General features: G+C 41.1%; 1 protein-coding gene across 3 annotated transcripts; it reads left to right on the forward strand.

Annotated features, from left to right (window-relative positions):
- The first annotated feature begins 553 nt into the window (after positions 1-553).
- coq8b (coenzyme Q8B) lies at positions 554-12,679 on the forward strand. 3 transcript variants are annotated; one of them, XM_053423515.1, is made up of 16 exons: positions 554-672; positions 1,254-1,435; positions 1,596-1,752; positions 2,139-2,338; positions 2,759-2,825; positions 4,737-4,811; positions 5,220-5,339; positions 5,440-5,525; positions 6,151-6,291; positions 6,387-6,468; positions 8,003-8,096; positions 8,507-8,648; positions 9,938-10,045; positions 10,175-10,240; positions 10,720-10,806; positions 12,047-12,679. In XM_053423515.1, coding segments are annotated over exons 1-16 (1,914 nt in total). In that variant the 5' UTR covers positions 554-671; the 3' UTR covers positions 12,353-12,679. The 3 variants fall into 3 exon arrangements, with proteins under 3 accessions (XP_053279490.1, XP_053279491.1, XP_053279492.1); XM_053423516.1 differs by having other exon boundaries at positions 2,142-2,338; XM_053423517.1 differs by having other exon boundaries at positions 1,599-1,752.
- The last annotated feature ends 1,985 nt before the right edge of the window (positions 12,680-14,664 follow it).

The raw sequence follows: 14,664 nt of genomic DNA on the forward strand, positions 1-14,664 counted from the left end.
TTAAGCATAACATTCCTGAATGGGATTATATGTTGCCGATGATATTTCCATCTTTTTTGTCTTGTGTCACCGATCTGCAGATCTGTGTCACCAGATGATAATTATTACCAGAAAAAAACATTTATTTCAGTTTTCATGCTTATATTTTCTACTCTTTTAATGGCAAATACAGTAAATATACGGTATACTGGTCAAATCTGCACTGTTTACCAGTCTATATAACTTACTGACAGGAACATGAAGACAACAGAAATAACATTTTGTGGTTGAAGTGAGTATTTTTCTTTACAACCACATAAAAGACACACTGTACAGTATTTCTCTGTTCTACTTTGGTAACTGTCCCCTGCTGCACGTGCGTGTTGGATACGTCCCTCTTCGTTCTCATTCGACGCGGTTCCATTTTAGACCCGCCTTTGGTAGACGTTGATTGGATAAAGAGTGCTACTCAGCCGTCCATCATTGACTTTTTGCACTGCCATTGGTTTAGGAGATACACCTCCTCCAAAATCGACATCCGGGTTCCGCCCCTGGGGTTGTGATTGGAGCTCCAACAACCAAGTCAGATTTCAACTTCCGGGTATGGGGTCGTTGCAAAACAGAACATCTTGCAGTTCCGTGGAGGAGGAGGACAGTCACTGAGAATCACTGGAGAACTCATCCTAAAGAGAAGTGAGTGGTTTGACTTGCGAACAGCAGCAGGCTTCTTTTATCATAGGCTGTTTTTCTACGTGGAAGAATCCAATGTGGCTCCGAGTGTTTGCATGTGTGTGACTTCATGCTTCAGTCAGCAGCTACCGACGCAACACAACATTGTGACACTATGAGAGTGAGACAGGAGCTAGCTAATGAGCCAGTTAACGGAGCCGATACCGGCATCTTATTGTCGTTGTTATTTAGTATTGTACATGCTTAGTGGGTTTGTGTTTCCAGCTATTTGTGACGCAATCCACGCGTGTCCACGCCACAGTGGCATGTCTGGAAACATGGGCGGCCAATTACATCCAAGGTTAAAGCATGTAGCAGGGTGAAGAACATACAAGCATACAACCATTAGGTCCCAGTAATGGAGCTCTCACAAATATCTTCATAGATGTTTGAACTCACAAACACTGGATCATTTAGTGTAGATATTGTGGAGGGGTGTGTCTGGTACTGTGTGCACTTCTGCCATTTTCCTTAGTTGTACCTCACCCTCTCCCCCCATGAAACCTGACTCCCTCCTCTGCCCCCCCCCCTCTCTGTTTTTGCAGTGATGCTGTCAGAGCTCGCGCAGGTGCTGCGGGGGGCAGGTAAAGTGGGCTCTGCCCTAGTGTCCACACAGGGAGAGCACCTCCGACTCATGGCCTGCAACTGCTCCCTGGGAGCAGGAGTCAAAGCTGCTCAGGACATGATGGAAGGACTCGCTGGCACCTTTATGGGAGGCAGTAACACGGTGAGGCTTTGTAATTCACTTCAGTCCATCACTTTGAACTCAGGGAACTCGATTATTTTAGATATTTTATATCTAAAATAATAAGCGTTGGAACCCGTGTTATAGGCACATTTAAAGATTTTTTTGTCGAAATGTTCCTCCATCTCTGCCGTGTCTGTAGCAGCAGGCAGTAAAGGAGGATGTGTTTCCGGACGCGGAGGGCTGGGAGAATATGAACCCCGATGAAGCAGCCAAATGGGCTGTTGGTTCAGAGTTCTCCTCTGATGCAATGCAGCAAAGCCAGACAGAAGCTGGAGCAGCAGCACATATGGCAACAGGTATACTGAAGTTCCACTTGTTAGCATGTAGAGGAGGTGGCACACATTAAGTATATGGCACCAAAAGAGCATCTTTGTGGATTGGATAAGAAGGTGAATAATTGAATATTATGTATTGAGTGTTAATGTATCATTATTATTTTCCCTTTTAGCACTGAATTTTTCAGTGTTCAAATGTTTAAACTATACAGTTATAACCTAACTTGAAGCTAGGGTTGTTAATATTTGTAAAAGCTAGCAAGAGCAGGCTTTGCTTTAAGGGTGCATATAAAAAGCTTGCTCAATTTATTGTTGTTTAAATACACTTTCAAAGAGTAACAACATTGTTCACTCCTGTTAGCGTCATGTATTCGATAATAAACTATCCTTTCCTCTCTCTACCAAAGAAGTACATCCTCCTCCAGGGGCAGGAGGGGCTGGCTGGCCTGGGCAGGGTGCTCGCTTCCTCCACACCGCTCCTGGCCTCCACCGGTACTACTCTCAGACCAGGTCTTTGCACGACACTGTGGTGGCCAGACTCACACCAGAGGACATCAAGAAAGCCCGGGAGGCCAAGCAGGCCCTGGTCAAACCTGTCAGACAGAAGGTTGGTACAAAGGTTCAATCTATAGACTGCAATCGGAAAAAAAACATATTGTTACAAAAACTTATTGCAGACTGTAGATTCTAAGCAATGCTGTTCATTTTATGTTGACATCTGAGTGATAGTACAGAAGGAAAGTGAGGTGGATTATACCTGAATTGCAACAATATACCTAACTTGGATTAGAATATGAAGCTCTGAGTTTTTCCATCATTATAAAAATGTATGAATATGTCATATTGTCACACTGCTTTTTGAGATCGACTCTTGTTTTGTTATATGTTACCTGCACAGTGTGTTATTTTAAGATTAATTTAAAGTTAAGATTTGGTAATAGCTATGATCAGACACAGCTTTGGAAGGGATTTCAAATAAAAGGTTTCTGTGGTTGATTGTTTTCTGATCTGGTATGTCCTTCTTCAGCTGAGTGAGCGTGCCAGAGAGAGGAAAGTGCCTGCCACTAGAATCAGCAGACTGTTTAACTTTGGAGGTAAGAGCAATTCACTTTTTCTGTTATTCATTGTAACTGAGTGGACATCAGTTTTATGATGTTCACATACCTGGGGCCTTGGTGGAAATTAATACATTCTGCCTCAAGTTGTATAAACAAAATATCTATCTTGTGAAATACCAAATCTTTAGCGGTCTTCTGACGTGCACTGAACTCCGGAGATCCTCAGGACATTGTCCAGTGGGGCTGTGTGTCTGAGTGAGAGCATCCAGACCTCCTGCTGTCTGTCTCCGGACATCCCTCTAGTGTTGAGTCCACACATTGTCCTAAGGAGTCAATGTTAGAACACAGCAGGAGATCATCTGCAGGATTCACGGCAATCAGCCGTAAAATGTGGCAGACGCATTTTCTTTATAAATCTCGAAGAAAAAAGATCAGCCATACACGTAGAAGACACCAACAAAGATGTCCAGAGAGCTTTTGCTGATAAGGGCTGAGGCTGGTGTCGATGTGCTGCAAACTAACAGCGTACTTTATATACATTACATCCTGGCTCTGTATGCTGCAGCAGCCCTCCCTTGAACACTCTAGAGATTTCTTTGTTGTTGTGAAGCATCAGAGCGGAGAATCTGCTGCTGCATTGTCCTGGCGGGGAAGGAAAACTCCAGAGAAAGACTGTACCCCCGGAGGTCATGTCTGAAAACGGCTTTACAAACTGCTCTAACTACAGAGCATAGTTGAATTACAGTGTAGCATTGATTGACTCTGCATCAATGGACACATCTACAATACATTGTTTATTATACCAGCCCTCCCAACCTTTATGTAAAATATCAAAATGTGAAGTGAATTACGGTATTAAATAGTGTAAAAACACCTATAAACCTGGCTGTTCAAAGTTGCTCTAAATTTTTATATTTAGTTTGAAAGGTCCCGTCAATACAAATTTATCAGCAAAACTATATTGATAACAACAGAACTATGAATTTTGCCTCATTCACTGTTCTCTGAATATTCTTGCAGTGTATTTGAAATGTATATGTTCTCACTGTTGGTCAAAGGCTGTCCATGTTTCCAATGCAAAGGGAATTCTATTACACTTTCTTAACAACATCCTTTTAATTGAAAGTATTTATATTCATTGGGTATGTTAATAGTAGTAAAGTTAGCACAGTCTCTTCACAGTTTGCATGCTCTCCCCGTGTCTGCGTAGGTTTTCTCTTGGTACTTTAGCTTCCCCTCACTGTCCAAAAACATACAGACTGGGGATAATTGTAAACTTTTAATCGACCGTAGGTGTGAATTTGTCTGTTATATCTCTTTTAAACCGAAATTAGAAGGTTTATTTGGGGTATTGAAAAGTGGGTAAACCCACTAAAATGGCAAATGACTACTGACTACCATTTCCAGTGGAGGAGTTTGCCTCACTTTTTAAAATTCCTAGTGTGCCAGGTTCAATGTCACAAATGCACTGAAATCTGTGGGGCTCTCTCATCTCACTGTCATGTCAAATTAGCCGGTTCACCCAGATGTCATGTTTATTTCAGTGCCGATTAAAACCTGCCTCTACTGGACCCAGAGGTGAATGTGGATTTAATCCATTCCCATTGTACACAAAAGCCAGATGTTATTGGGTGTCAGTGGTTTTTTAACCACTTAAGGGGCTTAAGTTGGCCTTGCAATACACTGATGACCCGTCCAGGATGTACCCCTCATCTTGACCACTGTCTGTTGGAATTGGCTCCAGCCACCCCCCCTCAACCCTCGAATGCCAAAGCGGTGTAGATGGATGGATGTTAGTAGTATGTTTAACACACATTAAGCAAAAGATGTGATTGAATTCTTCAACTAGCAGAAGCAGCAGCTGCTGTGGCAGATCAGTGTCTCCTTCCAGCATCCGTTTAGTGGTCCTGTATTTGAAAGCATTGTGTCTCTGTCTATTTGCTGCAGGCCTGGCTGTTGGCCTCGGGATCGGTGCCATTGCAGAAGTGGCGAAACAGTCACTGGGAGGCAAACAAAAAGGAGGTAAAAAAAATCGCCCTGTCTCTATTTTCCTCTTCTTTTTCCTGCTGTTCTTTCCACTAATCCAGTAAAACAGCTGTCCGTCTAGCTCACCACAGACACATGGACAGCTGCTCGGCCCTGAAGAACTTTCTAATGTGTCAGCACCTGCCAGCCATGGACAGCTTTTAAACCAGGTTTTACAAGATAATTAACAAAAGTCTCAGTGTTGGTTTAATGACGTACCACTGCCCTGGATTTTACACTCTGCTTCCTACACGTGGCCCAGTTTAGGGGCTGGAGCTGCAGCAGTTTGAAGATAATTGCTAAGACTAATTACCTATGTTTTCGCTGCTGTACTTTTAATACACTGTGCCTAATATCACTGCTAATAATCCCTCTTCAACTCTCTGTGCACTGTTGTTGTTACAGACATGAGTGCGCTGCTCGACTCTCCTTTCCTGTCAGAGGCCAATGCTGAGAGAATAGTCAACACGCTGTGTAAGGTTCGCGGCGCTGCACTTAAAATAGGACAGATGCTCAGCATTCAAGGTAGGGACTGCATGGCTGTGCAATGCTGTTCTGATGATTTCAATCACAGAGGATTTCTAGGTAATGAATTTTTTTTAATTTATTTAATTTTTCTCCTCAGACAACTCCTTCATCAACCCCCAGCTGCAGAAGATCTTTGAGAGGGTCCGGCAGAGCGCAGACTTCATGCCCACCTGGCAGATGACTGTAAGTCAGGCTTAGGATCTTGTTTGTGTGTCCTGTGGTCTATTCATTCCATATTAGGGTTGTTAAGGGTCAGTGCCTGATTGGCTGCGGCTCCAGCAGTTATGCACTGAAATTGTTATTCTAAAAAGGCAACATAAACATCACCCCTTATGTTTAGGTAACAGTTACACTTAAAGCTGGTGGCAACAAACTCTTAACATGGCTCTTGCAGCACTTAACGTTAGCCGACAGTTAGCTAGTAAGTACCCTAATCTCTAGTCGGTATAAATGCATAAAAGAAACGTTTGAGAATGAGGCTGTATTTCACGTGAACGAATTCAGAGACGGGCACTTATTTACATTTTTATGTTTAAGTTTAGTATTCTTTAAGCTGTTAAAAAGTTAATACCTTGAATTGCCTTAGCAATATAAAAGCAGTTCTCATTATTAATCACTGTTTTGTATTTTTTTTAAAGAAAAGAGTTTCAGTTCTGGCACCATTTAGGCACTTAAACCATTTTAAAAGCATCTATTTAGCACTGATATCAGAAAAAACGTAATAATACTCAACCCGAGTTAATATAGAATGTTTGTTTTCAGACTTTGTTCAGAGAAAGATCTCTTTTGTGTTTGTATGTGTGTGTAGAAAGTTTTAGAGGAGGACCTGGGGCCAGGCTGGCGAGAGAAACTATCCTCCTTTGAAGACAAACCGTTTGCCGCAGCTTCCATTGGCCAGGTGCATCATGGGGTGTTAAAAGACGGCAGAGAAATAGCCATGAAGATCCAGGTATGACGGTACTCATACACACTTCCATCTCACTCACGGTGTCCGTCGTTCTCTGACTTTACTTTTTTTTTGTCTGATTCTCATTTTCTGCTTAGTATCCTGGAGTTGCAGAGAGCATCCAGAGTGACATAAACAACCTGATGTCTGTACTAAAACTGAGTGTGGCTCTGCCTGAAGGTAAAAATTACATCACTGTAATTAAATAATTACTGCATATAAGGACAGTATTTTAAGTCCAAAAGATGCATATATATATATATATATATATATATATATACATATATATATATATATATATATATATATATATACATATATATAAATATATGATATTTATGGCAGGCTTGGCCTTGTCGTATTTTATTGTTTCAGGTTGAGTAGTAATTTCACTATTAACGCTTTGACCACTGGGTGGTGCTGCAGTACTTTAGGCAGATTTCTCAATGTAAGTGGAACAGCCCAGTCCAACCCAACACTAACCCTAACCCTACCAATCATATTTACAAACGTAAAGCCTAACTAACTTAAAAGAAAGCATTGCAGTGTAATCATTTAAGCCTTACAGACCATCGGAGGTAGTGATACAGGTGCCAAGATGAACATTAAATGAAATTGAGGCGATACACACACCCTGACAGCATTATTTAATTGTATAATATTATATTGATGCTTCGGTGACATTTCTTAATTTTGTTTATTTAAAATTGTAAACTGATTATTGATGTGAAACATGTTCTTAACCTATTCATGATCGAGATAAAGAGAGATATGATATTTATTGAATATATTTATTGTAAGTAATTATTACAAAAAATGATTACTATACTGAATTTCACTTTATATTCAATAATATCTATTTTCTTAGAATTCTCTTTTTTTTAAACTAAGAAATAAAGGAGCAGTGAAAGAAATTAGTAATTATCTGATTAAATTAAAGGCAGTGGCAAACAAAGAAAATCTTTCAGAATTATTCCAAAGGAACTAGAGCGGTTTTCAGCCATGAACTCCGGTGGATGTCCATACAATTCCAGATTACCTGTGGCGTTTGCCTTTCATGCTTGAACAACGCAGCCGGTCGCTGTCTGTAGTGTACAGGTGAGGGATGGTGCAGTATGAAGAGACAGGATGTAATTTATTAATTCTGATGTTGAGATCAGGTGTTTTTGCTACAGCACATCGACACCGGTGTCTACCCTTATTGTCAAAAGGTCTCTTCAGGTCTTTGACGGCGTCCTTGTCGGGATGTTTGGCAATATTTGTTTTGTTTTTCATTTTTGCGCCTGTGTTGTGTTAGAAATGTTATCACTTATGGTGAATCCTGTGGAGGATCTCCTGCTGTGATCAGCTCAATCAGACACTATCCTGAGCCTTTACTAGGTGACTGGCTAGAGAAACTCCAGATTCACACATACAGCCCCTCCTGATAATGTCAGGAGATTATCTGGAGTTCAGTGCATTTCTTAAATTAAAATAAAGAGTAGCCGCAAACCTGCAGTCACCGTCAGACCACAATAAGGTTATGTTAATTGTATTTTTAAAGGTCTTTGTAATACATTGTTAACTGTTAATAATTTTATTCAATCCTCATTACAGACTTCCATGTATCATTAGAATTGTTTTTATGCCACCAATGTTATAAGTTTGAAGTTGACAGCGTTGATTCGCTTTCTTTGGTTTTGCTCCTGAGTTTTGGGTTGTTTATTTTCCGCAGGTCTGTTTCCAGACAGCAGCTTGGAGGTTCTCCAGAGGGAGCTGGCATGGGAGTGTGACTACAAGAGGGAAGCACAGTCTGCCAACAAGTTCAGGTATGTGAGGTGTTTATGTGACGCATTGACCCATAGTGGCTCCAGCTTTGTTGGTTTCAGGATTTTGTCTAAACATTTAGGTGAATAGTTTGCTGCTGCTACAAACTGTATGTGATACTCATTTCTTTCATTTGAATTCTATCCCTGTGTAGGACTCTGGAGATTTAACAGTATGTTTGTTTGATGTTGGGTCCTTGTAGAAGCTTTGTACATCCTGCCTTCTACTTATGTAATATCAATATAAAATGGTGGCAGGTTATGTATCACAAGATCTATTTGATTGGGAAAAACTGTATTTTCTGAGACTTTTTGTAGGTACTACACAATATATTTAATTATCTTGACTGAGTTTTTATATTCTCTACATATTCTACAAATGAATCACAATTTCTTTATTGCTTTGCCACCAGGTCCTTGCTGGAAGGATCTGAGCTCTTCCAAGTCCCGGAGGTGATCGACGAGCTGTCAGGAGCGAGGGTTCTGGCTATGGAGCTGGTACAGGGAGTCCCACTGGACCGCTGCGTAGACCTGGACCAGGAGACCAGGAACCGGGTATGCGTTGAGTCAACAGGCACATGGAACTCGTCAGTGTCACAAAATCTCCAATGGAGCATTTGAAATGGGGAAAAGCTATGACTATAGTTGGTTCTCTGGCTAATATTATATTGTCCATCTCAGCTTAATTAAGGAAACCAGTTAGAGCTGAAACCCTGTGACAAGTAGATGGACAGACTGGATAAATCTGTCTGCTTATCCTGTTTACTTATTGACCTTTAATGCATTGTATGCCTGTATTTAAATGTCCTTGTTAAAGCGATTCGTTGATGTGAAAACAAAGGAAAGGACACCGGCTGTCCCTCAGCACTGGTAGAAGTTCCTTGATAAAATGGCCAAATGGCCAGACCTGCAGGGGATCAAAGCCAACAAACACCAGGTTTCAACACCCAAATTTACTAGCGTCCAGAAGGAAAGAGACAATGCTCCAGGAAGTAAGAACAATAGCCAAGAAGCCATCCTCCATTTTGCATCGTGCTTCTGTTTGGGAGAGGCAAGTGGACCTTAAGAGGAGACTCGTGTTTCCAGAGTAGGTGATAATGAGATTGCTCCAACCAGACTTGGTGCTTTTGTACAGAGGCACAATGGTTGTCAAACTCAGTGCCCTGGGAAGATAGGCTAGCCATTTCCCACCGATAGAAGAGAGCATGGCACCAAGACCAAAGGATGGCATGCAGCCTTATTCCCTGTCAAGGTCTGCTGCCGGGGCTTCCTAACAACATCAGTGTGCTATTTTCTGCAGGAGATTAGTTTGAAACCCAAACAACTGAAAAAAGCTTCAGGGGAGAGACCAGCTCAAGTTGGTTGTGGCTGAGGAGAGCCTGCAGTTGAAATCCTTCTGCAGGTGAAAGCTAAATTATTCTTTGCTGCCTCTGTCAGGTGAGGCGTTCAGGTTAAGGAGTGCCACCACATCAACCTTCAGTAGCTCGTGCAGTTTCTGTTTGTAGCAAGGCAACGCTGATTTTTATTGATGTATACTTACATTTTCAGTTTGTGACATATGCCATAGTATGTGCTGGCAAATTATAAGATAGGACCTGAAAAACGGCGTGTAAAGGAGAGCAGCAGTGAAAGTGGGCATGACATCAGTACAACATCATCTTTTGTCATGGTTAGTGTGTGGCAGTCAACTGAACCAGAGTTATATGAGATAGCCACAGTGAAAAGAGCAAGATGTACAAAATGGGTTTCACACATCAGACTGTAATAAGAGCTGCAGTATGAACCTACCAAATTGATAACAGCAGCATGACAGTAAACACAACACTCTCCTCTCTCCTCTCCAGATCTCTTACAACATCCTCCAGTTGTGTCTCAGGGAGCTGTTTGAGTTCAGGTTCATGCAGACGGATCCGAACTGGTCCAACTTCTTCTACAACTCAGAAACAGACAAGGTGAGGGGATCCGGTTTAGAGATCATAAATGTATCGTCTAATGCAGACATGGATTTTATCCGAATTTAGATTTTAACAATCGCAACCATTACATGCAGAAGGTATATAACGCACTCTTCTTTCCCTCAGGTTGTTCTGTTGGACTTTGGCGCGTGTAGGAGTTACCCAGAATCATTCACAGATGACTACGTAGAGGTAAAATCATATAAATTATAAAATTACTTAGGACCTACCAGTGAACCACAGAATATAATTTGTGTGACAAGGTTTATGGTATTTAAGTCTCAAAATATGTGCATGTGAGCACAAAAGCATACTCGCGAGAGTGCATTTCTACTGTATCTACGACCGCAAATGTACACTCAAGGCCTACACAGGGCTGACACTTGCAAACAAACTGCTCAGCACACAATTCAACTTGACGAGGGAGTGACTGTCCGGCAGTTTTGAGCAGTTGCGAGACTAAATAAACACCAGAAATCTAAATGATTGAGCATCATTGGATAGATTTTACAACACCAGAGGAAAAACACCCATATACAATCACAAACATACACACACATCCCTCTGCTTTCAGCTACTTCAGTCTACTGGTACTCTTAAGGGAATAAATAAAGAAACCAGATCATCATTACCATATCCAAACAATTGTTTTGTCTGTGTTACATGTTCAGGTGGTGCACGCAGCTTCCGTGGGCGATCGAGCAACTGTTCTTTCCAAATCGAAAGACCTGAAGTTCCTGACAGGCTTTGAGACCAAGGTAATATATTTTGGTCTCTGCTGCTGTGCTCATTTATTTTTATTATTGTTTTACCCTCTTTATATGTGCCTCTCCATGTCTCAGTTTCTCTCCCTGTGCCGATGCCGTTTCTCTTCGCTCAGGGTGATTTCACACCTGTGATTTATAGACCAGTTCAATCGTACATTTCCCCCCGTGTCGGTGTGATTTAGTTTGAACAATCACAGTTTGTTCTAAGTAAAGTTGTAGAAATAAAGATGTATCCATAAACAACACAGCTCTATGGATAATATACCTAAGATTCTGTGTACACTTATGGTTATAACAATTCTAGTTAATATTTCTCGTTGCTGGCTCAGAGTGAGCACACCGAAATTTCAGCATTAACTGCTGTACAGCTATGTGCCTCTGTGTTGGTTCTTATAAAACAGGTAGTAATTTCATTGTAAAGGCAAATTTATTTTCAACGTTAAACAAGTACAGGAAATTGATGGAGCCTTCTGAACACTCAACTCTAGTGGTTGTATTGCTTAGCAACCATGCTAATGTAAAGGACACATGGAAGTATGTTTGAAGTGATGGTTATACTTTTTGAAACAGACGTATCTTTGTTTGGACTCAAAGGCAGAATAAATGGCGTGCATGCGTGTGTATGCATTGAACAATGTTTTACCATTGGCTCAGTTCAACCCCACATCACTGGCTCGTTTTAACCCACAACCACCATTTTGACAAAGCTGTTTCACACAGTAGCTCAGGTCACCAGTTATGTTAATTTTATTACCTTGTTTTGTAGCTTTCATTTACTTTAATTAACATGTATTAATGTCAATAACATTTCTATTTGAATTAAGATACAAGACTGACTTTAGTAACTTGACAGATTTACTTTGCATGATAACAATCAGTTTTCTTTGCTCTGGTTCGCTCACCACTCTCTCCATGTGCTTGAGTCAAAGATGGAATGAGTAATGTCAACTAAACTTTCTTAATTTCATTATGGTTGTCTAAACACAGGGAGGACTAATCTTATCCACTGACTCAACTTACCCCTGCCTCCCCTATATATGACTTGTTTCTTTACTGTATGGATGAATGCGTACATATGTGTTTGTTTTGTGTATGTGTATTACATTTTGATTTCCATGACATGTATGTTTTTCTTAATTTTAAAGCATTTGTGACGATTGTCATTTTTTTGTACTACTAATAAAAAAGGGTGCCTACATGAGCCTTAACGCCTCTCCCTGCTCCCCTTCAGGCCTTCGAGGATGCCCACGTAGAGGCCGTGATGATCCTCGGCGAAGCCTTTGCGTCTGCAGAGCCCTTTGACTTCGGCAACCAGAGCACCACCCAGCGCATCCAGAGCCTCATCCCCGTCATGCTGCGCCACCGCCTCGCCCCTCCACCCGAGGAGACCTACTCCCTCCACCGCAAGATGGCCGGCTCCTTCCTCATCTGCTCCAAGCTGAATGCAAGCATATCGTGCAAGGACATGTTCCTTGACGTGTACAACAACTACAACCAGAGGAGGCAGGTCGAGCAGGCGGCGCGAGTCAACACATAGACGCTCTGGGACAAGATTAGTGCCTAAATATGCAAAGGACTATTTCAGAGTGGCCTTCTGAGTCGAGGGACAGAAGGATGGAGTCTTGATTTCGCAGGTGGAGACACTGGATCAGACGTACTTAAGACCCTACACCATCAAGATGTAACTGACTGACAGAATCCTATCATGAGAACTTTGAGTGTGTTTGACTTTAAATACCTGTCACACTATGACAAGGAATTAAAATACTGTAAAAATAATGGTGATAAATCTGTCATAACAAATATTTGCTGAAGCCAAAATGTCTTTATCATCTATTAAATATCTGTTAATTGAAGAAAGGAATATTTAATTCAGTGTGACTATTTGTGTGTTTGTAATTATACTGCCTACATCTCTGTCACAGTTAACACACAAAACAAAGCTGCTGTAAATTACCCTCAGCTTCTACTTTTCATAAAGAGACGCGTATATGCTCCCATTGTTAAAACTCATTCACTCTAACCTCCTGAAATCTGTGACAGCAAGGTCCACCTTGTTGGCAAGAAAAGTGTTATCTTCCGTGTTTAAGGAGAAATAATAAGCCCCTGCCTCATCAAGCCGATGCTGCCAAGTGCTCTCCTTTGTTAGGAGGGCTCTGTGCACTGCCTGATGAGTTGGCGAATGAAGCTTTCTTCTCAACCGGGAGACTAAGTGAGCAGATTATCAGAGGAATTAGGGAAGGTGGTTTGATGGAATCCCACAGAGTAATTGTGGGATTATATTTGTCAGAAAACTCCATAATGCAAAACACCCAGAGTCCTTTAAACTCTTCATTATGTGCACTGTAACAAAACAAGACAGTGGACTGTGTATTTTGTATTGAATAAAATATAAAAAAAGTTTTGTATGCCTCACAAATTGACATTTACTGGCAAGTGTCAAGAAGATGCTATAAGCCAAGGACTCCCTCCACTCTGTATTGATCTTTCCATTTCAGTTTCAGACGTTTGGGAAATGTCATTGACTGAAGGCCATGTTTTTATGGAGGATCTTATTCTCCTCCTACACTGTTCTCCTATTGACCATCTGACCAATGGTGCAACAGATTTGGCTCTTAATAATACAAGCCTCCAGCTAATAGATGGTTCTGTTTATTTTCAGGGGCTATTTTAGTTTCAAGGCTGTGCTGCCTTATTTAGTCTTCGATCAAGCCTTTCCAGCACAACAGGACTGTCTGCGAGCTGCCCACAAAACACTTTAGTCCACAATGCAGGATCTGAGACGTAAACAAACTGATGGAATACGATGGAGCCTTTATCACATCTCTGTCAGTGTTCCTTTGCTGGTTGAGGTTCATGTCTTTTGATCCACAAACTTAATTTTTTTCAGAGTTTTGGAATTAGTCCTCAGTTAATGACTGCAGCACATGTTGAGAGGAAAAAAATCACATTCTTCTTTTGTAGTGTTACACAATGGAAAGTTGGAGCGTTTCTCTGCATGTAAGCAGCAGCTGGCTTCACTTTATTGGAGGAGAATTGGCTCTTTCATTGGGGCTCACACTGGACTGCGGAGGGATGATTTCTACCTGTGGCCAGGTCATGAATGAAGTCTAAAACATGTGAGAGCTTTCTCTGAGTGTTAACATGTTGTTTGTGGAAAGACGTGTCAAGAAAGTCAGACTACGATATCCAACAGTTTTGTTTTGCTGCCCCACTGCTCCATCGTTCTTTTTCATCCATGTTTAAATCTTATGCCCACTAAGCACATACAAATATAAAACTAAAACAATGCTCTGATTGATCAGAGCCATGAATCCTGTATCAATTCTCTGAAAGACACACATTTTTTCTCAGCCAAGGACCCCCAATCCTCATTATGTCCCTGAATAATTTGATATTTTTTACCCTTCGACTAGTGAAAGAACAACAAAAGAGAAAAAAGTTTTAGATAAGTCTAAGATATTAGACTTATCTAAAATGTATTGAAATCCTTTTCACCATGTCAACATATACCCATATAATGGCACTTTTAACGGACAAATCTTTTCAGGGACCCCCTGTCAGTATGCTACAGACCCTCATTTGAAAAACACTCATAAATGTACAACATTTAAATATGATTTTTTTTTTATTGTGGTCATAGTGCCGAATTATTGAGAGGCACAGTGGCATGTGGCATCTGTATTTTTCTAATCCTGGCTATGTATCCATCTTAACACCACAGACTTCAGATTTACTTTTACGTACCTAAGTCTTAAATATTAGAGTAGTAGCCAGAGCCTTCAGCTCCTCTCCTGTGGAGTCATCTCCCAGTTTTCATTCAGGAGGCAGACACCCTGTCTATGTTTA

Source organism: Pleuronectes platessa, chromosome 5 (assembly GCF_947347685.1).
Source record: "Pleuronectes platessa chromosome 5, fPlePla1.1, whole genome shotgun sequence".
NCBI lineage: Eukaryota > Metazoa > Chordata > Actinopteri > Pleuronectiformes > Pleuronectidae > Pleuronectes > Pleuronectes platessa.